Raw genomic sequence first — 24162 nt, forward strand, 5'->3', positions numbered from 1 at the left:
ACAGTTGCTGGAACAATTGGTTTGCACAACCAAACAATTTCTGCACAAACTGTCAGAAACCGTCTCAGGGACGCTCAACTGCATGCCCGTCGTCCTCATCGGGGTCTTGACCTGACTCCAGCTCGTCGCCGTAACAGACTTGTGTGGGCAAATGCTCACATTCGATGGCGTCTGGCACGTTGGAGAGGTGTGCGCTTCACGGATGAATCATGGTTCACATTGTTCAGGGCAGATGGCAGCTGAGAATGTCCCAGTTCTTGCATGGCCAGCATACTCACCGGACATGTCACCCATTGAGCATGTTCGGGATGTGCTTGACAGCGTGTACCAGTTCCCACGAATATCCAACAACCTCGCACAGCCATTGAAGTGGAGTGGACCAACATTCCACAGGCCACAATTGGCAATCTGATAGACTCCATGCGACGATGTGTTGCACTGCATGAGGCAAATGGTGGTCACACCAGATACTGACCGGTTCTGGGTCCCCAGACCCCCAATAGCGCAAAAAACTGCACATTCCAGGGTGGCCTTTTGTTGTGGGCAGTCTGAGGTACACCTGTGCACTACTCATGATGTCAGATCAGCATCCTGATGTGGCACACCTGTGAGGTGGGATGGATTATCTCAATATAGCAGATGTGCCCACTACCACACATTTGGACTGATTTGTGACCACTGTTTGGGAGGGATGGTTATATTGTGTATCTGGAATGAATTTTAGGTCTCTACGTCCATCCCATGGGGAATGGGAGCAGTAACAAAGGTGTTGCGTTTATATTTTTGTTGAGTGTATATATATTCCACAGTAATGTGCAGGTACACATGCTTCAAATATCAATAATGCGCATCAATTCTGTCACTACCCTGCTTTTGCGCACCACTTTCTTATATGCGTTTATTTTGTAAACACACCACTGTGCACAGCCCAGGCACATGCAAAATCAGCTGATCTCATCTGATGCACATCTGCTCCTTGATCAAGTGACATTTGTCCTGATTTTTGGCACGAGTGGCGTACGATCAGCACCGCAGCTGGATGGCCCGATTTACATACCCGGCGCAGCTGATACTCACCAGAATAATTTACTAAAATTAGTTATTAAGTCTGTTTTTAAGTCCAGTTCAGTCTGTTAATGTTGATAACGGTTTCAAACGAACGTTATTAGGCTTAGCAACACACCTATTAACTTAAATAACAAGCTTGAAACCCGTCCCATTTTCCCCTTTGTTTTTTTCTCTGTACTGTAAATCTTCCGTCTAAGAAGAAATCTGAGGCTGCTGTTCTGAGAATGAGCTACCAAAGCTTTTTCTGAATAAATCAATAAAGATCCATTTATGGAAAGCTGTGATGAAGGCAGTTTTGTCTTTAATTATATTCAACAATATAACATATTTGACCACTTTTAAGTGATTTTTCTAACTTTAATACACTAAAGTTAAGGTTATATACCTAATTTCTAGTAAGTGGTCCAGCCCCTCCTATATTTTTATGTATGTGGCCCTCAGTGAAAAAAGTTTGGACACCACTGGTTTACAGCATCCTGCCATGAAGTTACATTTGTCCCTACTCATTGGGGACCCTCATGTTAACTTTTATCTAGTGGAAAAAAGCACTCTGTAGCGGCCGCGACCGCTGGCGATAAGGAAAGGCTGCTCTTTATAGAGGACTCACGATGTTTTCTGGTTGACTCCAGCTCCGAGAAGAGCCTTAGGAACTCTTGTGTTGTCTTTGCATACCTCCACAATGGTTTATTATTTAATCTTAAATTTTTTGGGGGGAGATTTCCCGTGTACCACTACAGGGAGCCTAAGTATCACCAGCAGTACTCGTACCACAGTTTGAGAACCACTGTTATAAAGCATTAATTTCTAATATGATGCTAGTCTTCTGTAAACTAATTATAAAATAATATATCTGCTCTGTATGTCTGCTGTTATTTTTCTAATTAATATGATAGAATGATAAGACTTCATATGAAATGTAATTCTACCCACATCCTCCATATAATAAATACAGAAGAATAATATAATTTATTTTTATACATGTTACATATTTCATAATTCATTTCTTAACAAATCCATTCACATTGTAAATGTTTTCACAATTACAGCAATTCTTTAGTAGCTTTTTAACTAACTGTAGACAAGCAGTTTGATTCTTAATAGTAATAATAGTTACTTTAAAAATACACCTTAAAGCTCATACATGAGATGAGTGTCCAGAAAATCACTCAGGTAATCGCAAATAACAGAATATCATGCAAGAAGTCTTACAATGAAGCAAAATTACTGAATGTATTGTATCGTAGGATGGTAATTCCTGACTTTTTCTACAGTGGTCCCTCAACATACAGTGTCTGCTCCTTATGCCTTGTCATCAGGTACCAGCGTGAGATTTAATCAGTTTGTACACAATTGTGCTGTCCTTCTCTCACAGTATGATTTGAAAAGTTTTAGGGTCCTGAAAAAGAAATTTTTGTGTGTCTATTGCAAAAATGAAATTTACTTTCACGTTGTAAGGTTCACTTTGTGCCCCTTTGTCGGGACCGTGAACAACAGATGGGAACCTCTGCTAGAGGTGATAGTGAATGAATGAGTGAGGAAGTGATGTTAGGTTGTTTTTTGTTTATTCAGTCTGTTCTAATATGAATCTAGCAGGTTCATTTCTAAAACAGGAGGATGCATACACATCTACAAATATGTGTTTGTTGTAGGTGCACCTTCATCAGTTCCTGGACCTGGGCCATCTTCTTCTTGATTGAGGGTCCATTTATAATGACTGTTGAAAAATCCAGCCTAGCAGTGAAAAAAAAATGAAATAACAGTACAATAACTGTAATAACTTTTTGAAGTTGTGAAATCCACCAAAAAAAAGTAAGAAGAGTGTTTCACCTTATACAGCCCAGCCGTGAGTACAACCAAAAAAGCCAACCCTCCCAGGGATCCTATGACAATTGGTTTGATGAAATCTGGTTTAGGATACACCTGCACCACTGTCTCAGTCTGATAGATGAAGTGCACATAAATTACCTGTAGGCTGCTCAAATCCACCCAAATGTCTTTTTCACCAAGCTTCACTGGAACCCGGATCACTAAAGTGAAATTAAGCGATCTGATGTCATTTTTAACCTAAACAAGAAAAGAAGAGGACAACCAATCATTGCAGTTAGGTCTAAATCATACAATGAACTTTAAAAAATACTGATATATACAGATTTGTACCTTGATTGATTGTTGGATGGGTTTTTGCAAATGAATTATCCCCAAAGTGAAACTTCTGTAGCTGAGAGGAGTTAACCAAAAATATTTCAATCATTAAATAACTATTATTATAAATAATATCAATAAATCATCATTTGTTAATTTCTTAATGGTTTGCTTTTGTTAAAACAGAAAAACACATACCTTTCAAATGTCATTGAAATGCTGTATTTTACATCAATCCATTTCTTTTTGTAGAGTTCACTTGTAGGGGCATGCTCCTGATTTCCACTGAAAAGGAAAAGTGAAATGATTTGTACCGTATATGTGAGGTTATTGCCTAAATGAAGTGCACCTGGACTAAATGAACAGTACCTGGTGGCATTTGCAGTGACAAAGAGCTTCCTCTCAAGTCGACTGTCTGCTTCAATCCCATAGGAGACAATGAAGGAAACCTAAATTCAAATGAAGAAGACAGATTGGAATGACTCCTGTTTTTACTAAACTGTGCAGAAGGGAGAATGGATCATTTGGTCAAAAAAAAACAAAAAAAAAAAACAAAAACACAAACCTCAGTTCTGTTCTTGAAAACTGGCTTGTCAATAGTGCAGTCTGTCCTTCCTCGTGATAAGTCATCTTCACTGTCCACAGAGTTGCACTCAATTCTTCCCTTTATTAGAAAACAAAATGACTGCTGGATGCATTGGAAGAGCTGCAGATCAGTGATGAACTGATACAGACTTGATCCTGATGCTTTACCTGCTGAATGGTGAACTTCCTGTAGGAGAGTCCAGCTGGGTACGTGAGAATAACACGGCTGTTGTAGGATTTTTCTCCTCTGTTCTCCACTGTGACTGTGACATCTAAAAGCTCATCAATGCCCAGTTTAACCACTGAGGATCTGTGGAGTATTAAGGAGGATGAGAACAAGGCAAAACAAGACAAGACTACAGGCATACCAATGTCAGAGTATATCAAATATGATGTACTTTGAGCTTTGATAAACCATGTTATTTTTTTAGTTCAAACAGTAAGGTAAAAATGGCTGTGCTAAGATATTGGCGCTAAATTCATCCCTTTTTATTGAGTTAACATTCTAATATTTGGTTGTTAGCACAAACAAAACAACTGAGTGTCATCACTTTCAAAAATATTAATGATGGTCATGTAAAGACAAGTTAAGTGACATTAAATTCAGCTTGCAAATAACAACACATTTGAAGAAAACAAGATTCACACGCAAAGCTTAAGTTTTGTAACAGTGCCTCACCTGGTGAAGTTGAAATCCACTTTCAGGTTATCAACGCATTTGTTGTCAGTTCCACAGTTGATCTCAAACCCTAACTGTGGAAGAGAGCATAATGGAAAAGTACATATTATACATTATTTAAAGGTGAAGTGTCTTGCCCAAGGACACAACGACCGAGACTGTCCAAGCTGGGGCTCGAACCAGCAACCTTCGGATTACAAGGCGAACTCCCAACTCTTGAGCCACGATCACTTGTACTCACACAACAATCAGCTGGTTTCAGTTGTTTGATAGAGGAGGAAAATAAAGGTGTGGTCTAGGGATGCACCGATACCACTTTTTTGAAAACGAGTACGAGTACTTGCATTTCAGTACTCGCCGATACCGAGTACTTAATAAAAACATGATTTAAATTTACAGGTAACAGCTTTAGTCCTGTAATTTAACAAAAAACAAACAAACAAACAAGGGACTAGTTTGGAATTAAGAACATTTATTTAAAATGAAAAGCATGTTGTTTGCAACATATTACAGAATAAATAATTATAAAAAAACAAAATTTTAAATTTGTTCGTCTGTTTTTCTGTTTAGAAGTCACACTAGCACAGTCACAGCTGGGATGACATCAGAGGCTAGTGCGTCGTAGCTGCTCACTTTTTTAGTTAGTTCCTCAAAGGGGCGAGGATGGCAACAGTCGTCTCCATAAGAGCCCATTGGTGAGCGGTGAGATAGTCAGGGAGTTCATGCTCGGACACATACACGCCCAGCACTCGCTTTTGCTGCAGTCTCTTTATTGGCTGGTTGAGCTGTCCCTGAATGTCCTCGAGGCGGGAGTAGGCTAAGGCGGAATGTTTAAAATGTCCAACTATTTTCCGCCCCACTGCTATAGCATCAGCTATGCTCCTCTGTGCTAATAAGCCCTCGTGAACAACCAGTTGGAGCGTGTGCGCGACATATGGCAGACTTGGGAGCCCTGTGTCATTCATGGCTTTAATCATGTTTTTGGCATTGTCACAAGGTACAACATGTACTGATGTCTTAGGTATACCCCATGTCTGGAGCATTTCCTCAAACACATGCGCTATAGCCTGGCTGGTGTGCGAGCCGCGGAATTGTTTGGCATGTAATGGCTCGTTGCGGCGTGAAACTCGTCTATCCACTGGGAGGTTAGGCTAATCAGCCACACGGGGCTAACCCTGCTTGTCCAAATATCCGTGGTGAAACTAAACGCAGAGGAGGCTTGCAGTAGGCTGTGGATATGTTTTTTCATGGACTCGTGTAGTTTAGGCAGCTCTGTGTCAGTCATGTAGTGGCGGCTTGGGACATCGTATCTGGGCTCCAGAACATGGAGGAGACGCAGGAATCCAACATTTTCTACCTCCGAGAGTGGCTGGTCACTCAATGCAATGTACTTGATAATTGCCTGTGTTATTTTCACAGCATGTAGATTGTCTCTGGACATTTTCTCTCGTCTTGCAAGAGTTTGCTGCAGCGTGGGTTGTGTTGGATTAGAAGCGTGGGTAAACTCCTTGTACTCATTGTCGTGTTGGGATTTTAGGTGCTTGATTAAATTGCTTGTGTTAAATGCACTACCTTTTGAGCCTCCTCTGGACAATTTCGCTGAGCACAATTTGAAGTCCGCCTTTGTTTTGTCATGTTCGTTCACTTTGAAATAGTTCCACATGGCTGACATGTCTCGCCTCCCCTTCTCCCCCACTCTGAGCTGCAGCCGGGGCCTGGGGGCGGGCACTCGGCGCCTGTGATTAACCCCTTACACACCGCTCAAACATAGACATTTCTCAGACTGTGGTATCGGTCCCCGGTATTGGGGGACTTTTAACGAGTACGAGTACTTTAGAAAATGTGGTATCGAGGCCGATACCAGATATCGGTATCGGTGCATCCCTAGTGTGGTATACAGCATGGATATGGACAGTACTTTTATTCATAAAGAATGAGAGCATGATGGTAAAGTATAAAGTGAATCAGGAACAGAAACAACTGCATTATGCTGCTGACACAACTTCAGCTCTTTGCAATCAGCTGCACAGACAACATGCGGCCTCTGCTTCTACCTGTTCATGTTTCTAAAGTAGAATCACTGTGGCGATCGCTTGAAAGTCTCTTTTTGTAGGGTTTCATATTTGCTTTTTGCTATCAGCTTTGTATTCATACATAAATACTAAGAGGAAGGTCATATGTCATACTTATCTTAAAAAAATAAATAAATAAATAAATAAATAAATAAATAAAAAAGTCGAATTTCCCAGAGGAACCCACCCGAGGGATTAATAAAGTTCTATCTTATCTTATCTCTTATCTTATGTGTGACTTAAAAACACATTTTTTTTTCTATTTGATATTTATTTCTGAACAGGCAGAAGGCCTTCATGGGCTCAGCTTAAAACATGTCGTCACTGCACTAATGGTGACTCATTTACTTCAAGTACTTGCACAGAAGTCGCTCAAAGAAGTATCAGTCAGTTGCATGCCTACAATAAAATTGATTCAGTAAAGTTAAGGGCAAACCTAAAAGTTTCTCATAACTTCATAAAGACTAGCCTCAGTTGGTCAGCTAATAGGGTTTTTAAAGGTTTACTTACAGGATGAATGGTTGTTGTTTGGGCCTGCGGGGCGAGACTTGGTCTGAGGTTTGTGTTTGAGGGCAAACCATTAAACGTGAATTTGAGCTCATTGGAAAGTTGGTTGAGAGCATCTTTGGGGCAAGCCTGCAAGAAGAGGTTTAGATTCAATGTTGGAGGAGTCTTAAAAGTAAAATTAATTAAACAAAATCTTAAGTTTAATGACTTTGAAGGATTTTAAGATTACTATTAGATCTTACCTCAATGAGGAATTTTACAGTTGAACATTTTTTTATTCCCAAGTCAACAGTAACTGATCCAGACTGCTCTCGTTGTTTCCCACTGGTGTAAGCTCGGTTGTTTGGAGGCTTGCGAGTGGCATCCAGTGTTAAAGTGTAATCAATCCTTGCTCGAGCTAAAATAGAGAAATATAATTTGATTTTAATGTTGCAAGTTTAAATACATTAAAAATAAAATGATGTGCAGTGATTGAGAAAAAGAGAGAAGGATGATTAACCTGTGCCGACTGCAGACACTCTGCTCATATTAAAGCAGATTTCAGCTGTATTCTCTGACGGTTTTGAGCAGTCTAAATTCTGTGTAGGGATTTTGTTTGGGCTAAACGATACCTCAGCTTTCACCATTACTATGGGTCTTGATCTGGAAAGTAAAAAAAAAAAAAAAAAAAAAAAAAACACGTGTGAAGGACATGGCAGATGGCTGCCCCTGCCTGAGCCGTGTTCAGACTGAGATTTCTTCCTGTTAAAGGGGAGAATTTCCTTTGGGAAAGAGAACTTTTGATTTTATCTAATTGTCTGGGTTAAGCTGTGTGGAAGAGAAAATATGGACCTGAGGAATGATATCTAAACCAAAAAGGCAGCTTTAATGCTGAATACTTTCAAAACAAAAGAAAAAAAAAAAGCAAGGGATTCAAAACCAGAAATCACAGGACTTATTTAGAGGGAATATGCAACACGGAACAGAGGGAGACTCAGACAGTATAAAACATCAGATAATGATGGAGATAGGAAACAATGAAACAAAACACAACTGAAAATAATAAACTAATAATTCAGAGAGGTAAGTATGAGAATAAAGGGAAACACTGGGGCACACTAGAAAGTCAGAAACTAAAAACTTAATAAAAATTGAAGGTCTAAATCATACCCCAAACCCCAAAAAACAGAAATGCTGTAAATTATTGTTAATGATTTGTGTAATAATTTAACATAAATCATTAAAGCTTTTAATAAAATATATTTGTAAATGTGCCATTCTTATAATAACGAACTTTAGAATGTACCTAAATATTTGACCATTACCTGGACTTACCTCAGTAAGACAACTCTACCCTTTGAACCCACCGCTAAGTCAGGCAGTTCATCACCACTCTGGTCAAAAGACGACTGACTGATTGACATGCCAAAGAACTTCAGTCCTGACTGGACCTCAGAGCCAGTAATTCTCTGAAATAATTTAATTAATCAGATTTCATAAAATATTGACTTTACTTGATAGATGAGTTTAGACATCTTTGTGAGTACTTTGATGTTGTGTACCTGTGAGTAAGTAGGACTGATTCTTCCTCCTCCTTCGCCATTAAATATGTAGACGCTGCCTTCACCATTATTCTCCAAAGGTGCTCCAACTGCCAAATCCCTGAATCCATCTGAGTTTAGATCAGGCAGCACAGCAAGAGAAGAGCCGAACCTTCCTTTGACAGCTGCATGTCCTCTTAGTACTAACGGATCATCAAAATTACACTCCACAATCTAAAAGCAGGAGAGTGAATATTTTATGAACATTAAGAAAGTTGACAAATAAACCGAATAATTTAACTGCAGTAGATAAAACTGTGATTTACCAAACCAGTTAATGTGCAAACATAAACTCTTCCCTCTCTATCAGGCTCCATGTACATTGGGGCTGATATGAAGATTAGATCAGTGATATCATCATTATTTATGTCCATGGTACACACCTCTGCCCCAAAATATTCACCAGTCTGATACTGTGTAAGGAAGATATTATTATTTTTGTATCTGAGATAATAATTTCTATGGAAATTATAATTTAATTCATATCTGTCTTAATACAAATGAATACCTGTGATGAAAAGGGCTCAATCTTTTGGTTTTTCAAGTTTTCTCTGTTAACAGCAAACACAGCTCCTCTGTGTTTATATCTTGGAGCACCAACAAATGTCAGAGAGCCATGCCAGGATTTAGCAATCGCCATGGAGTAACCTAGAATTTTGGTTTTCAAAAGGAGAAGACAGATTAAGATTCCTGATTAATCCTTTTAAATTATGTCTGTTTTGCAAACTATTCTTACCAAGATAGCTGTCAGGCTCCAAAGACACATCCTCATATGTTTTCACCTTCTGGCCTCCTGTTGTGTATTGCACGTAGCCTCCCTTCCACTGGTTTGCACCAACAATAGACATCTGAATTCCCTACAGTGCAGACAGAAAATACATTTTCTACACAATTTATTTTACATTTAAAATCTGGACTGTGTTTAACCTGTATTTGCCATTAGAACTTAAAAACTGCCACAAAGGCACATGTGAATCTTTCTTTCTATGACTAGACTGTCTGGTGAATTTCAGGTAGTTTTAATTACCTCGGGCACATAAACTGCACTGAATCCCTCTTGAGACATTTCCATTTTCAGTGACTCTCCACTGCTTTGAGATCCTGTAACAGAAAAATAAATGAGAAGGTAAAAGAGAGACACGATGAGCCAAATTCAATTTGAAGGTTCATTTTTTTTATTATGCTTCAAGTAATTATTAAAAAAAAATTACAGTTTATTTTAAAACTACTGAGCATTTATTGCTCATTTCACAAAATGTAAAGTTACATTTGCTTTTACAGGTGACTTTACTGAATACAGTACAATAAAGTTAATACAATGTACTAATTTTAGTTGCTTCTTATTGTAGCATTTTACACAACAAATGAAAGTCAACTGCTTCAATTCCAGAAGGACACAGATCCTCATAATGAATGTGAAAAAAATCCCTTGTAAAAAAGTGAACAGCTGAAAGTAGCATTTATTACAGTGCAATTATTTTAATTTTTGAAACATTTACAGGAATTTTAACAAAGTTGTAACAATAAATTTATGTTTGTACCTTCGATTGAGAAAATTTTGTCCTGCAGATTCTGTCTTATTACTTCAAGTGCGTCGAAGTTCTCCACTTGAAAGACGTGTTTGTTTGAGGGAGATGATGCAATGGTGTCCAGTTCTCTTCTGGCATCAGGTTTATTAAATGCATTCCCCACCTTGTTGACAAACATGTTTGAGTCCTCATACTACAAAAAATTTTTTGCTCACTTTATTAAAATACATTCGTTAAACTTCACTTGATTTACAAACAGGTTTTAAACTCTCTAACACTGAATAGAACCTAAATCCATGATAACATTTATGTCATGCTGTAAAATAGTTTTTACACATATTTTTTCCTCTACTAGCTGTATTTGTATTACACACATATCTCATGTTTCCATTAGTAATTCAGCTTTTTCATTTAAGAGACTTCATTTAAATTTTACATGGTCAGTGGGTTTGGCTTTGATTTAAATAAATGCACTACATGTACATTATATGGTGCATATACAAATGTGTGGCCAGCATGTAACCAAAACTCCTAATCTTTGAATTCGGGTGTTTTCGGTCATATCACTACAGGCAAAAAAACATTCAATCCCTTAGCCATGCAGTCTGAATTTACAAATATTTGTGAATGAGTGAGTCATTCTAAAGAGCTCACTGAATTTAAGTGTAGTACTGTAATATGATCGCACTGCTGCAACAAGTCACCAAATTTTATTTGGTCTGCCTGTATATTTCATGATTGACTTTAAGCCAAGCAACTTCAGGATCTGTAGTGAGTGGGTGGTTCAGGACTTTTCTCCCTATAGTGCAGCATAATGTGACTGTAGTGTGACAACTGAATAAAACTCATTATTATAAAACTCAACATACTGCAGGTTTAAATAATGGAAGTACTTACCCCAATAGCAAATCGAACAATGTTTTTACTCTCTGCTAGCTGTGCTGCACCTCCCAGATCAGTCCGATCATGAGATTGTCCATCAGTAAGTACTATCAAGACCTTCTTGACATTTTGTCTGGAACCACTTTGTGGTGTGAAAACATTGTTCCTGTCAAATAAAAAAACAAATCTCATTTCAAAATATTGTTTTACAGTTGATCTTGTAAATTATACACAATCAGGTAAACTGCATTATTATTATTATTATTTCTACATGTCATTCTCTTTGGCAATTTTTTAAACTTTTTGTACAAATCAACGTTATGCAAGTTTGTTTGTTTGTTTGTTTTATTTTTTTCAAATTAAACTCAGCAAATATTTGAATTTAGCCTTAGTTGGGGTCATATCATCTTCTCAGTAGAAGATGACACTCTGAAGCACAAGTTTGTGTACAGTGTGTCTTTTAAAAGGCTTCCCTCAGTCATACAGTCCACACAGTACTTAATGTGATCAGATTTATGGAAAAAAATCAACTGGACAATAATATATCTGCACTTCTTCACTATTATAACTGCATTACTTACACAACATATCTGATGGCCTTGGCTGTGTAAGTAGCTCCCTCCTGTTGACTGATGTCATTGATGTCAGTCTCCACTGATCCAGATGAGGAAAATTTCTTAAAGTAAAAGTGAACCTGCGGTGAAGTAGAGAACTGGGAAACAGAAAACTGAAAAAGAGAGAAAAAATACTTAATAGAAATAAAAATGTAGCTATTTTATGTCTTTGCTATGATTTTGCTGACAGAGAGACAGCAGCTGCTCACCTGTGTGTCACTTAAGAGAAATGATTCGATTAGATCTTTCACAAATTTCTTCATTGTTTGAAAAGCAGTATTATCTATACTGCCTGAACCATCCAACAGAAAGGCAATGTCTGCTTGTGTTCTACACTCTGTCAAAGAGATGGATTCAAAATTATATTGTTTTAAACTCATATCATGCAAGCAAAATGATTTTGTACCTTGGTAAAGGGTCAGTGAATACCACACATTTAAACATAGTCCCTTTAAAGTGTCCCCTTCGAACATTTTAGAGGGCACCACTAAATGTAATCAGGTACCAGGAGTAATGATATACATGGTGTGTGTGTGTGTGTGTGTGTGTGTGTGTGTAAGAGAGACAGAGACAGAGACAGAGAAGCAAAGACCATTTACTGTTACCTTGAATAGAAGAAGGTACGGGTGGTCCAAGCCTATTATGACGGCCCAACTGAAAGCACACACCGTTGTACATGGTGATACTTCTGCAGTCCTTCGGAATGGTTGGACCACACACCTGAGAGGAGACAAAGCCAAGATGCCATAATTCAGCCGGTTGAGTATTTTTTGTAACTTAAACAATTATTAATTCTATATAAAATCAAACAAATCGGGGGGGGGGAGAGAAATTCCGACACAACTCTCTGCTGACTTTTAGTCTGTTTAAAGGAGAGAGAGAGAGAGAGAGAGAGAGAGAGAGAGAGAGAGAGAGAGAGAGAGAGAGAGAGAGAGAGAGAGAGAGAGAGAGAGAGAGAGTGTTTTGTGCTGTCGGATCACTTTTCATTGTCAAACCAAGCGACATGTTGACTGCAAACTCTGGTGCTGTATTGAAAGCATTACAAATGTGTTAAAACACTCCTAAGGACAGAGAGACTCAAGAGGAGCTTCTATCCCCAAGCCATCCGTGCCCTAAACACACACACCCGCCTTCTCACATCATCATCATCATCAGGACTCTTCCAGACACTAAACCAATGCACAATGTACATTTCAAATTCCTTTAATTTTAAATAGGTTTATATTGTCTATCCTGTAAAATAGTCAGATGTCTATTCATATTAATGTACAGAATTCACCTGCTTGCTGCTACTACTGCACATTCACCCAGTGTGTGTGTGTGTGTATATATATATATATATATATATATATATATATATATATATATATATATATATATATATATATATATATATATATATATATATATATATATATATATATATATATATATATATTCCCTTCCCTTTCTAAGGCCTCAGGTATGGACAGCTCTCAGTGGCAAGGGAACAATAAGAGAACAGCACCACCAAGGCTGGAGACCGAGCAATACTGGAAGAGCATATGGGAGAAGGACGCAACCCATAACGGCAATGCTCAGTGGCTAGTGGATCTGAGGGCAGACCACAGCAACCTCCCCGAACAGGATCCAGTAACCATCACAGTGGCAGATATCCAAGAAAGGGTCTCCAGTATGAAGAGTTGGACAGCACCAGGGCCCGACATGGTTCACGCCTACTGGCTAAAGAAGCTGACTGCACTCCACGAGCGTCTAGCAGCACAAATGAACCAGCTGCTAGTTAACGAGAGACACCCGGAATGGCTAACCGAAGGTCGGACGGTCCTGATCCCCAAGGACCCCAAGAAGGGACCGGTCCCCTCCAACTACCGACCAATAACCTGCCTCAGTACTACATGGAAGCTCCTGTCAGGCATCATATCGGCTAAGATGAACAGGCACATGGGTCAATACATGAGCGGGACACAGAAAGGAATTGGCAAGAATACCAGAGGCGCAAAACACCAGCTACTGGTAGACAGAACAGTCAGCCGAGACTGCAAGACCAGACTGACCAACCTGTGCACTGCCTGGATTGATTACAAGAAGGCCTATGACTCAATGCCCCACAGCTGGATACTGGAATGCCTAGAATTGTACAAGATCAATGGGACCCTAAGAGCCTTCATCAGGAACTCAATGGGGATGTGGCGTACAACACTAGAGGCCAACTCCAAGCCCATAGCACAAGTCACCATCAAGTGCGGGATCTACCAAGGAGATGCTCTGTCCCCACTGCTGTTCTGCATAGGCCTGAACCCCCTCAGTGAGATCATTAACAAGACTGGCTACGGATACCGACTACGGAACGGAGCAGTTGTCAGCCACCTCCTGTACATGGATGACATCAAGCTGTATGCCAAGAGTGAACGAGACATCGATTCACTGATCCACACTACCAGGCTATACAGCAATGACATTGGAATGTCGTTCGGACTGGAGAAGTGTAGTCGGATGGTAACAAAGAGAGGGAAGGTAGTCAGAACTGAGGGGATTGAACTACCAGAAGGCAACATTGCAGACATAGAGGACAGTTACAAGTACCTGGGGATCCCGCAGGCGAATGGGAACCATGAAGAGGCCGCTAGAAAAGCTGCAACCACCAAGTACCTGCAGAGGGTCAGGCAAGTCCTGAGGAGTCAGCTGAATGGTAAGAACAAGATCCGGGCCATCAACACCTATGCCCTGCCCGTGATCAGGTACCCTGCTGGGGTAATAGGCTGGCCAAAGGAGGAGATAGAAGCCACTGACATAAAGACAAGAAAGCTCCTTACCATGCATGGAGGGTTTCACCCCAAGTCCAGCACCCTGAGGCTGTACGCTAAGCGGAAGGAAGGGGGCCGGGGACTGGTGAGTGTCAGCACCACAGTCCAGGATGAGACAAGGAACATCCAAGAATACATTGGGAAGATGGCCCCAACTGACCGAGTGCTCAGTGAATACCTCAGGCAGCAGAAACCCAAGAAAGAGGAGGGAGACGAGGAACCATCATGGAAGGACAGGCCCCTGCACGGTATGTACCACCGGCAGATAGAGGGGGTGGCTGATATCCAGAAATCCTACCAGTGGCTGGACAAAGCTGGACTGAAAGACAGCACAGAGGCACTAATCATGGCAGCACAAGAACAAGCTCTGAGCACAAGATCCATAGAGGCTGGGGTCTATCACACCAGGCAAGACCCCAGGTGCAGGCTGTGTAAAGATGCCCCAGAGACAATCCAGCACATAACAGCAGGGTGCAAGATGCTAGCAGGCAAGGCATACATGGAACGCCATAACCAAGTGGCCGGCATAGTGTACAGGAACATCTGTGCCGAGTATAACCTGGAAGTCCCGAGGTCAAAATGGGAGATGCCCCCAAGGGTGGTGGAGAATGACCGAGCTAAGATCCTGTGGGACTTCCAGATACAGACGGACAAAATGGTGGTGGCTAACCAACCGGACATAGTGGTGGTAGATAAACAGAAGAAGACGGCCGTAGTGATCGATGTAGCGGTTCCGAATGACAGCAATATCAGGAAGAAGGAACACGAGAAGCTGGAGAAATACCAAGGGCTCAGAGAAGAGCTCGAGAGGATGTGGAGGGTGAAGGTAACGGTGGTCCCCGTGGTAATCGGAGCACTAGGTGCGGTGACTCCCAAGCTAGGCGAGTGGCTCCAGCAGATCCCGGGAACAACATCGGAGATCTCTGTCCAGAAGAGCGCAGTCCTGGGAACAGCTAAGATACTGCGCAGGACCCTCAAGCTCCCAGGCCTCTGGTAGAGGACCCGAGCTTGAAGGATAAACCGCCCGCAGGGGCGTGCTGGGTGTTTTTTTTTTTTTTTTTTTTATGTAATGTTCTTCCTCTACACCCCCCCCCCCCCCCCCCCCAATTTTTGCACATGTCAAGGAGCGTGTCAGGCTACATTTCACTGTGTGTTATACTTGTATAACTATGCATGTGACAAATAAAGAACCTTGAACCTTGAAAGAAAAAAAATACACTTTGTGTAAGGAAGAAAACAATATTCAAATTGAGAACTACAAAGTGCCACAATTCATGATAACTATAAGAAGTGGTATCGTCTAGACTGGAAACTGAGATAAACAGTAGTTTTCATCTGGTATATTTTCAAAATGAAGGAATGCAAAACAAAACTCAGTTTTACTTTTCTTCGTCACTATTGTCAAAATTTAAGAAATGTTTTCTTGTTTTTATCATCAGTTGGAAAGTTTATTTCATTTTTAAGGCTGAACGTTACATACTAAGATATCTAATATGGAAATCTACTGTAACTGTGATTTGATTTAAACAAATGTATGCGACAGGATCTATGGATATCTATTTTTATGGCAAAATACTATCCGAGTTTTAGCACATTTAGAAATGAATGGTTACCTACCTTGAAATTGTAAATCTTGGCAGTTTGGGGGAGAAGTGGTGCAGCTGTATATTTTCCCTCTTCCATTTTGTGAATGCTGTTCCAGTGGAGCACTGACGAGCAAACTAACAAAATAAATCCAGTCAATCATGTAAGTCTAGAAAGCAAACTCTAATTAAATAAACTCCATATGTCCATATAGCATAACAGAGACGGTAAATAAATAAAATAGAAATAGCAGTAATGTTAAACATGCAGCTGTAAACCCGCTTTCAACATAACAATGCATGTCCGGACTTACTCTGATTGTCTCTGCACCACCTGGTAGCCAAAACCAGCAGCAGAGTTACTCAGGGTCTTCCAAGCCACGGGATCAATATTGCAACCAAGTGCAGCTTTTAACACTGAGGAATAATGAATACAAATCTTTAAAATCACTGTAAAAAAAGATAACATTATTATTATAGCACTACTAATCATAATGACATTTCGGAAACTGTTTACGCTGTGTTAGTCTAATTTCATTCTACCTCTCGAGTACCAGAGTGTTTCTTTCATTACCACTAGAGTGCACTAGAGTAAGACAATTTAAAGGTAGTAACTTTTCACTTATAAAACTTTAATGTGGAGCCCATTTTGTTTGTTTGCTTTCCTTTTTTTTTTTGCCTGTCCCGTTCAGTACTTTAGCAATCAGAATTATTGTCTGAAGGTCAATGGATTTATTTTTCCAAGTGGGTCAGTATGGCTTTGCCATATTGGTCCACTTGATTGATCTTTATTATTAACATTATTATTTATTTATTTATTTTATTTTAAGTTATTATAGACTGGACAGAGATGAATGGAGGCTAAGAAAGGGAAAAAGAAAGAATGGGAGGGAAAGAAAAACAGAGGGGAAGAGGGACACTGAGAGAAGACACAAAAAAAAAAAAAAAAAAAAAAATAATCAGCTGGATCACCTGTTGGAATAAAAAAGAAAAAAGAAAACAAGCAAAAAGACAACAACACAGTAGGGAGACCACAGCAACAACCTAGATGAGTAGTGTAACAATAAATAGTAAATACTGGATGGTATTGAGGGGCACGTAAGACTGACAGTGCGCAGTATGCTTTGAGGCCAGAGCCAAGGAAGGGTAGTTTGTGTCTTTGAACACCTGTGTGGACAACTGTGTGCGTGAACACACTTGTTTTCAAAAGGTCTCTCCATGTAATGATCTGCTAGAAGGTGTGGGGAGCCATAGCCCCGTCCCCCAGGGCATGAAGCAGACATGGAGGAGATCCAGCCCCCAGACATCCAGAGGTCTTCCAGAGTGTGAAAGGACCCAAGTCCCCAAGGCCCTGCCAGAGCCCCAGCTCGATTAAGTCGAAGATTAATTCCTGTCTGCGTACAGTGGTCTTCCCACGCGTGTATTCATTAAAATCAATTGTTTGACCAAGATCTTCTGGACCTGGTTGTTTGTACTCTCCTTCCTCAATTATGTGAACCTTAACACTGCACAGAGAATAGAAATCAAGTATTCTTCAGAAAGTTTTTCCAATGTCTGTTGCTGAAGTTGTCATAAATGTAGGCACTGTAGGTTGCTTTGCTTTCACTATTCTGTCCAATTCATCCCAAACCAGCTCGATGGGGTTCAAGTCTGGAGATTGTAATGACCACTCCATGTCTTCAAGCTTACCATCTTGTTCTTTCCTCCTAAGGTAGTTCTGGCACAGCTTAGACTTATGTTTTGGGTCATTATCCTGCTGTAGGATGAACCCCTGACCAACTAGGCACATACCAGAGGGTATTGTAAGCAGAATGCTGTGGTAGCCATTTTAGTTCAGGGTGCCTCTCAGTCTGTACAAGTCACTGACCCTGAATCCAGCAAAACAGCCGCAGATCATCACACTTTCTCCTCCATGTTTGATAGTTGATGCCACACACTGTGGAAACATCCTTTCACCTACAGTACTTCAAGGCATACAAAAATCCTGCGTGATTTCAAATTTCAATTTATCAGTCCATAATACCTTCTTCCAGTCTTTAGTAATCAAAGGCTGGTGTTTCATTGCCCAGACAAGCCTCTTTGTCTTATTGTGGCATCGTAGCAATGGCTTTCTTGCTGCAACTCGTCCTGTCTAACCTGCAGCTTAAAGTCTTCTCTTCACAGCTGAAACTGGGACTTGCTTACTACGCCCACTACTAAGCTGTGCTTAAAGCTGTTGTCCTGTGAGCCACCTATCACACAAGCTGTTAATTCTCAGAAACTTGTCCTCTGATTCAGTTGTGGCTTTGGGTCTGCCAGACCTCTTCCTGTCAGAGTTTTCCCCAGTTTCTGAGAGCCTTTTGTTTGATAAAGCTATGTGATGGTACCATATTACATAATAACACTTTATAATAATGCCACACTGTAAAGAGTTAGTAATGTATTAATAAGTGCTAAATTCATCATTTATAAAGCTTTAATCCTGCTTAGTATGTAATTTGTAAATACAGATTTGTTTATTAAATGTTTGCTCTTGATTGATAATCTTATATTCAGTATAAAGATAACTTTAGATCTTTATAAAGTCTAGATAAGTGAATAACCAAGTATTTAGATGTGGATTTACATATATGATTGAATATGAGCTCATTGTTTGCAAGTGACATTGACGTTTTATAAATATTTATTTTATACTGTCATTCATGGTTAATTCAGGCAGTTACCACTTGTACTTAACCCTCCTGTTATGTTAGTTAGCACAGCAATGATGTTCCTGGGTCAATTTGACTTGAGGCATGCCAAGTTATCCAAAAATGTAAGCAATCAAAAAATTCCAATGGACATGTTTATATCTCATTAGTAAATCCAATACTAACTATTTCAATAATAACATAACATAATTTCCCTAGGGATTAATAAAGTATTCTGAATCTGATTCAATCGATATTTATTGCAAATATGTTCTGCTTCCCCGATAGCTTTATAATTTCAAGAATGATTCAGTTATTAGTTGTAGTTAGTTGGCCAACTATTGCATTTAGTTGGCCAAGACCAGCTTTAATTGACAGACTTGATGCCTGCCACACAAGTCATGCTATGACATGATATAACACAGCTTCCTAAAAAAAAGTTAATATGATATCAAACGATGCTATTTTTTTCATGTCAAAATGTTCTGTAACTACATTGAAATGCAAATGTTCTTTTTCTTCTCGACACAACCGCAATTGTGTTGTTGTGGCTTTTAACCCTTTAAAACCGATCGGAGTGGGCACGCTCTGTTTTGCATAACTATTTTTAAATCCCGTAGCACTGCAACCACGTAAGCTAGCGCAAAAATGTTTTTTGCATATGAAACCGGAGGAGTTGTACTTACATCTTATGTCATCAGCTTGTCCTAGGTCACGGTTTCCTTCCACATATAGCTTTGCAAAAACTGCATAAAAAGCGCTTGCAGCAACACAAACAAAATATTCCAGAAACACGCTTTGCCGATCCGATCAGCTGTTCATAACACTTCCTATGTTGGAATAGACGTCAGCGCGAACTTTCACATGTCCACCATTACCTGCCCGAAACCGGAAGTGACGTCGTTTTCGCAGAAATGTAGTTTTATACCATCAGGGCCTCATGAGCCTATACTGGTGTTTTTAAAAGTTATCTTTGACTTTATGACTTTCTGTGTCGTTTCTGGGATGCTTAGGACTCATATTGCACTGCTGGAAATAGTTTATTTTGATACATATGGTGCTTTTTTGCAAATTTGCACTATAATATTTATTTCCGTTTTTCCTGCAGTATATAAAAAGTTGGTGTATTTCAAAAATAAAACTATGAAGACACTCAAAATAAATTTCCTGTGGTAGGAAACTATTTTGTGCAACTTTTTTGTATTTACAGTTTTGAGGGATAAGCCTCTTAAATTTCTCTAACTAGAAATATATGTTAAAAAAACAAAAATGATTTAAACATTTTTTTGTAGTTTATTGCACTTCTTTGCAATTTATGTAATTACTATGCACTTAATGCATACATATTATTAAAATCTGAGTTATAATGGTTGTATTGATGTATAGCAACTTGAAATGCTCCCAAAAATGGCACTACAGCGTGTAAAAATATAATTTAAGCTCTGGCGAACTTGGTTCTATGGTAGGTCTTAAAGGGTTAAAGAATATACCATTTTTATTTATTTTTACACAGTTGTGAATGTACATTATATCACAACATTAAGAAAAACATAATTAAAAAGATTATTGCACTTTCTGTATTTAGAAGGAAGTCTGCAGTTTTTATTGCAGAAAGTACCAATCAGTCCCGTGGCTGGCTATATGCCCCCTTAAACAAATTTCCTACCCCTTAAATCAAACTTAATAAATAACAAAATAAGAAATAAAATAGATTACCCACAAACATGAATATGGACAAGATTTACTACAGTAGCTGAAAAATCCACTAGAAAAGGCACAAATGAGATGGTTTCACATAGGGCTGCACGATTAATTGTACCTAGCTATCTGGACTGAGCATAGAAACAGAGAGGTCACAGGGGTGACTGTGGATTCAATGTTGTTTGGTAAAACACAATGTGAAAAAAAACATTGCTATGTCAAGAGTATTGGTAGTGCTATATATTTCTCTGTGTAAAGGAGTTGGGGCCTCGCGGGACTCCTGAATGGTAAATGGCCTGCATTTGTATGGCGCTTTACTCAGTCCCTAAGGACCCCAAAGCGCTTTACACTACATTCAGTCATTCACACACTGGCAATGGCAAGCTACGTTGTAGCCACAGCTGCCCTGGGGCGCGCTGACAGAGGCGAGGCTGCCGGACACTGGCGCCACCGGGCCTTCTGACCACCACCAGTAGGCAGACATTGGGTTAGTATCTTGCCCAAGGATACTTGACAGGAGGCAACCTGGGATCGAACCACCGATCTTCTGATTAGTGGCTGACCTGCTCTGCCACCTGAGCTACAGCCACCCAACCTTGAGACATGATGCAGCGGGTAATGATGATGACATTGCTTCAGGTATTTTTCTACAACTGATGGAATATACCTTAGAGAAGGATGAGAAGCTTTTGCCTCAAAAGTGATGGGACCAGGGATAGGTGCAATGTGGAAAATGTGTCTGTGATAATACGGTTCATCGGGAATTCCATGCCAGAGGAGCATCTTACTGGGTTGCTTGACTTGCAACAACTTAATGCAAAGTACATCACCTCTGAGATACTGTTACATCTTTCTGATACTGGCTACAATGCTGACAGTATACTTTGCCAGTTTTATGATGGGGCTTCTGTAATGAGTAGGATTAAATGTGGTGTACACGCTTTGAGAGGATTGACAAATATGTCCCATACATCCACTGCTACAACAACCAACTGCACTTAGTGGTTGTGCATGCCATTAGAGTGAGCCATGTGCAAAAAGATTTTTTAGTCTTTCTAGTTCACTCTACAACTTTTTTCACCACCACTATGTGCTCAATAAACATGATGCGCCTTGTCTAAAAAGGCTGCTTGAGATCAGATGGTCAAGCCACTATGTGGTGACAAGGTGCACTGTGGAAAATCAAGAAGAAATCCTTAGTATCCTGTCTGAGATGACAGAGGATGATAATGCTGTGCACCGAGGCATCAGGCCTGTTATGCCAAATTAAGAGGCATCAATTCTTTGAGATTGGAAAGTTCCTACTGTGGGTGCACTTAAAACCAGCAAATGCTATTCTATAGTGTCAGTGAATTGATCTGTGCAGTGCTTCTGAGGTTGTTAGTGCAGCACTTGACTCCTTAAAAAACATCTGTGAGGATGACTGCTGGGGGGTGTCATCTCCTGCTGAGGAGGAGTCACATCCAACAAAGAGAAGGAAAACAATGAACAAACAAAGTGTTGCGCTCTCAACTTTGGACCATACAGACTCTGGTGACCCTATGATTCTCCCCATCAGTCTCTGAAAAGATCCCTGCTCAACATCCTTGACAGGGACTTTCAAGAATGGAAACTAGATTTTCACATAAGAATATTGAAAATTGTTTGTAACAGTCCTGCTAATTGGTGTGTCTTCAGCATCGTATGAGAGTTCCTTCTCCACTTTGTCATAGGTCTTAACCCCTATCGTCACACCATGTTACATAAAAGAAAGATAAATTTGGTGATCTTGGCCCAATAGAAGTTCATAATGAATAACTTGGATATGGATGAAAGTTTTTGGAAAGGGAAACAGGAGACTGTTATTGTAGAGTGGATTGAGGAGAAAGGAGAGTGTTTAGTTGCAAACACAGAGTTCTGTTTGTTGTAATTAAAAAAAAAAAAGACAAAAAAAGTTAATATGTTCTGTTCTAAATCCGTTGTGTTCTACAAATTAGTTTGAGTGTTGTAGGAAGAGACATGGTGAATTGTGTGTGTGTGTTTTATTACTATGCAAACTCTTTTTAGTTTTGTAAATATTGGCTATATTGAGAGGTCTCATTTTATTCTTACTTAATCTTGCCAATTAATTTGAGATTTAGGCCATCCAATTAAGATAAATTTTATGTTGTTGGTTGTAAAGATCCTGATGGATATTTGGTGTTCTTTATTTTTTTATTCTATTTTCCTACCCTTTTAGTTTTGTTAATATTGGCAATAGTGAGAAGTGTTATTGTTGGGTTCGAATATATTTGATACAGGCCATCCAATTAAGGTAACTGTCATGTTTTTAGCTTTTATAATCTGATGAGAAATATTTTATTTTTTGCTGTTTTATTTTTCAGTTTTCCCCCTGAGGGATAGCCACCTTAACATGGTCAGGGGGTTTGCATGCCTCAGTGACCCTAAGAACTAGACCAGGAGAAGCTTAGCCTTTAGGTGGGACAGCCAATCCAATTACATGACAAAAACAGTTATCCACAGCACCCCACCCCTTTCCCTGCTCCATTGCCACAATATGCACATTGCTACATTTCTGTCTGCCCCCTCATATATGCCTGTCTAGAACCGGCCCAGGTCAGTCCATTTTTCATAGGTTGCTGTAATTCACAAATAGAAAATGAAAAACAAAATCAGAAGGTACAAAGTTGTCTTACCTGACAATAACGTAGCACTGAATATCAAGTCCATGGTGTTGCTCCCGACAAAAGATAAAGTGTGATTTCTTTTCTTTTTTTAAAGAGCACTACTAGTACTGGAAGTTTTGAGTCAGATTACAAATTCATGTAGACAATATCAGAAAAACTGTAAGGCTGAATTTATTTTCTATCAATTAAATTAATTTTTATGGGTTGGAAATGCTTCCCACAACATTTTGTGTTAGCAGTACTTGTAAATTGATCTGTAAATTCAGAAAGTAACTGCTTTTCTGCAAATCTTTTATATGTTTCTACCAGTCCTTCAAATAGAAATAACAGCCTGTTTATTTTCCCCTGTTTGCTTTTCTCCGCGTCTCCCTAACACACTGTTAAATTGTTCCTCTTGTATCATTTAAAGCAATTGTGTCCCGTCAACTCTCCCTTAAAGACACAGTACAGCCACTTCGCAACGGATTTCGGTCCTGAACCAAAGTAATGGAGAGAATTTTGCTTCAAAAGTCTAACAAATGCGTACGATATGATCCACACGTGTAAACTAAGATGTACAAATGTGTACAATGATTTGAGGACTCACAAGCTTTAATCCACACCCAAATACGAAGCAACCTGGCCACACGTAAAACTATTTTACAAAATTAAATACCGACCATTAACGCACAGCTTACTTTAGGTTCAGCCCCACGAATCCGATTATTTTACCTTACGAAAACCTGTGCGTACAAATGTCGAAAAACACGTAACATCTCTCTCGCTCACCAACAACCCATTAAATACGTGCGGACGAATCGTCTGGAACGCGAAGATCGAGGTGGTATTTCAGTTGCATTGTCCCAGTGTAAAAATGACTGCAAAGGATGATCCACAGTGACGGCCCCACCCACTTGCAGCTGTGCACTAAACATTTATAGGCTACTGCTAAGTGTCTGTAATTGGTAACTCCGAGCTTTCTGATAAAGGGGTTGCGAGTTGTTCAATTTATTTAGAAAAAGGAGTTTACATGTTTTGGCAAAACAAAACAAAACAAAAGAAAAAACAGATGTCCCATTTTTACACTGGGACTTGAATGCAT

At 39.6% G+C, this 24162-nt stretch overlaps 2 protein-coding genes, 1 long non-coding RNA gene and 1 pseudogene across 4 annotated transcripts in view; 1 reads left to right on the forward strand and 3 right to left on the reverse strand.

The window, feature by feature from the left end:
* The window catches only part of LOC146663499 (integrin alpha-M-like), a 26899-nt gene extending 24103 nt beyond the window's left edge, over positions 1–2796 (reverse strand). Inside the window, exon 1 of one of the 2 annotated variants that reach the window (XM_085416242.1) lies at positions 2724–2796. The gene's annotated coding sequence lies outside the window, so the exon portion shown is untranslated. The remainder of the gene's footprint in view (positions 1–2723) is intronic. The other variant, XM_085416243.1, reaches the window with a different exon arrangement.
* LOC146663500 (integrin alpha-X-like) lies at positions 1984–12373 on the reverse strand. Its single transcript, XM_085416255.1, has 23 exons — positions 12264–12373; positions 11868–11995; positions 11626–11771; positions 11060–11210; positions 10175–10325; positions 9661–9734; positions 9370–9490; positions 9142–9281; positions 8900–9046; positions 8595–8807; positions 8368–8501; positions 7553–7695; positions 7296–7450; positions 7057–7182; positions 4475–4548; positions 3964–4105; positions 3776–3874; positions 3580–3659; positions 3409–3495; positions 3226–3286; positions 3034–3132; positions 2896–2948; positions 1984–2799 (listed from the first exon to the last, which is right to left on the reverse strand). The coding sequence occupies exons 1-23, from the start codon at positions 12334–12336 to the stop codon at positions 2670–2672; spliced, it is 2727 nt and encodes a 908-aa protein (XP_085272381.1). The 5' UTR covers positions 12337–12373; the 3' UTR covers positions 1984–2669.
* A 3781-nt stretch (positions 12374–16154) lies between these two features.
* Positions 16155–23959, reverse strand: LOC146663501 (uncharacterized). Its single transcript, XR_014913043.1, has 3 exons — positions 23091–23959; positions 16360–16462; positions 16155–16183 (listed from the first exon to the last, which is right to left on the reverse strand). It is a non-coding gene; the product is annotated as an uncharacterized LOC146663501 (long non-coding RNA).
* Positions 21184–22065, forward strand: LOC146663502 (uncharacterized; annotated as a pseudogene).
* Positions 23960–24162: the final 203 nt, after the last annotated feature.

The sequence above is a fragment of the Rhamphochromis longiceps genome, linkage group LG8, assembly GCF_057381845.1.
Source record: "Rhamphochromis longiceps isolate RC_006_pf linkage group LG8, R_longiceps_female_GT1.1, whole genome shotgun sequence".
Taxonomy (NCBI): domain Eukaryota; kingdom Metazoa; phylum Chordata; class Actinopteri; order Cichliformes; family Cichlidae; genus Rhamphochromis; species Rhamphochromis longiceps.

Coding starts and splice junctions, on each gene's coding strand:
- LOC146663500 (XM_085416255.1), bottom strand. CDS start 12,336: ATGTACAACGGTGTGTGCTTTCAGTTGGGCCGTCATAATAGGCTTGGA. Junction 11,996..12,263: donor CGTACCTTCTTCTATTCAAG/GTAACAGTAAAT, acceptor TCTCTTTGACAG/AGTGTAGAACACAAGCAGAC. Junction 9,491..9,660: donor GTGCAGTTTATGTGCCCGAG/GTAATTAAAACT, acceptor TCTGCACTGTAG/GGAATTCAGATGTCTATTGT.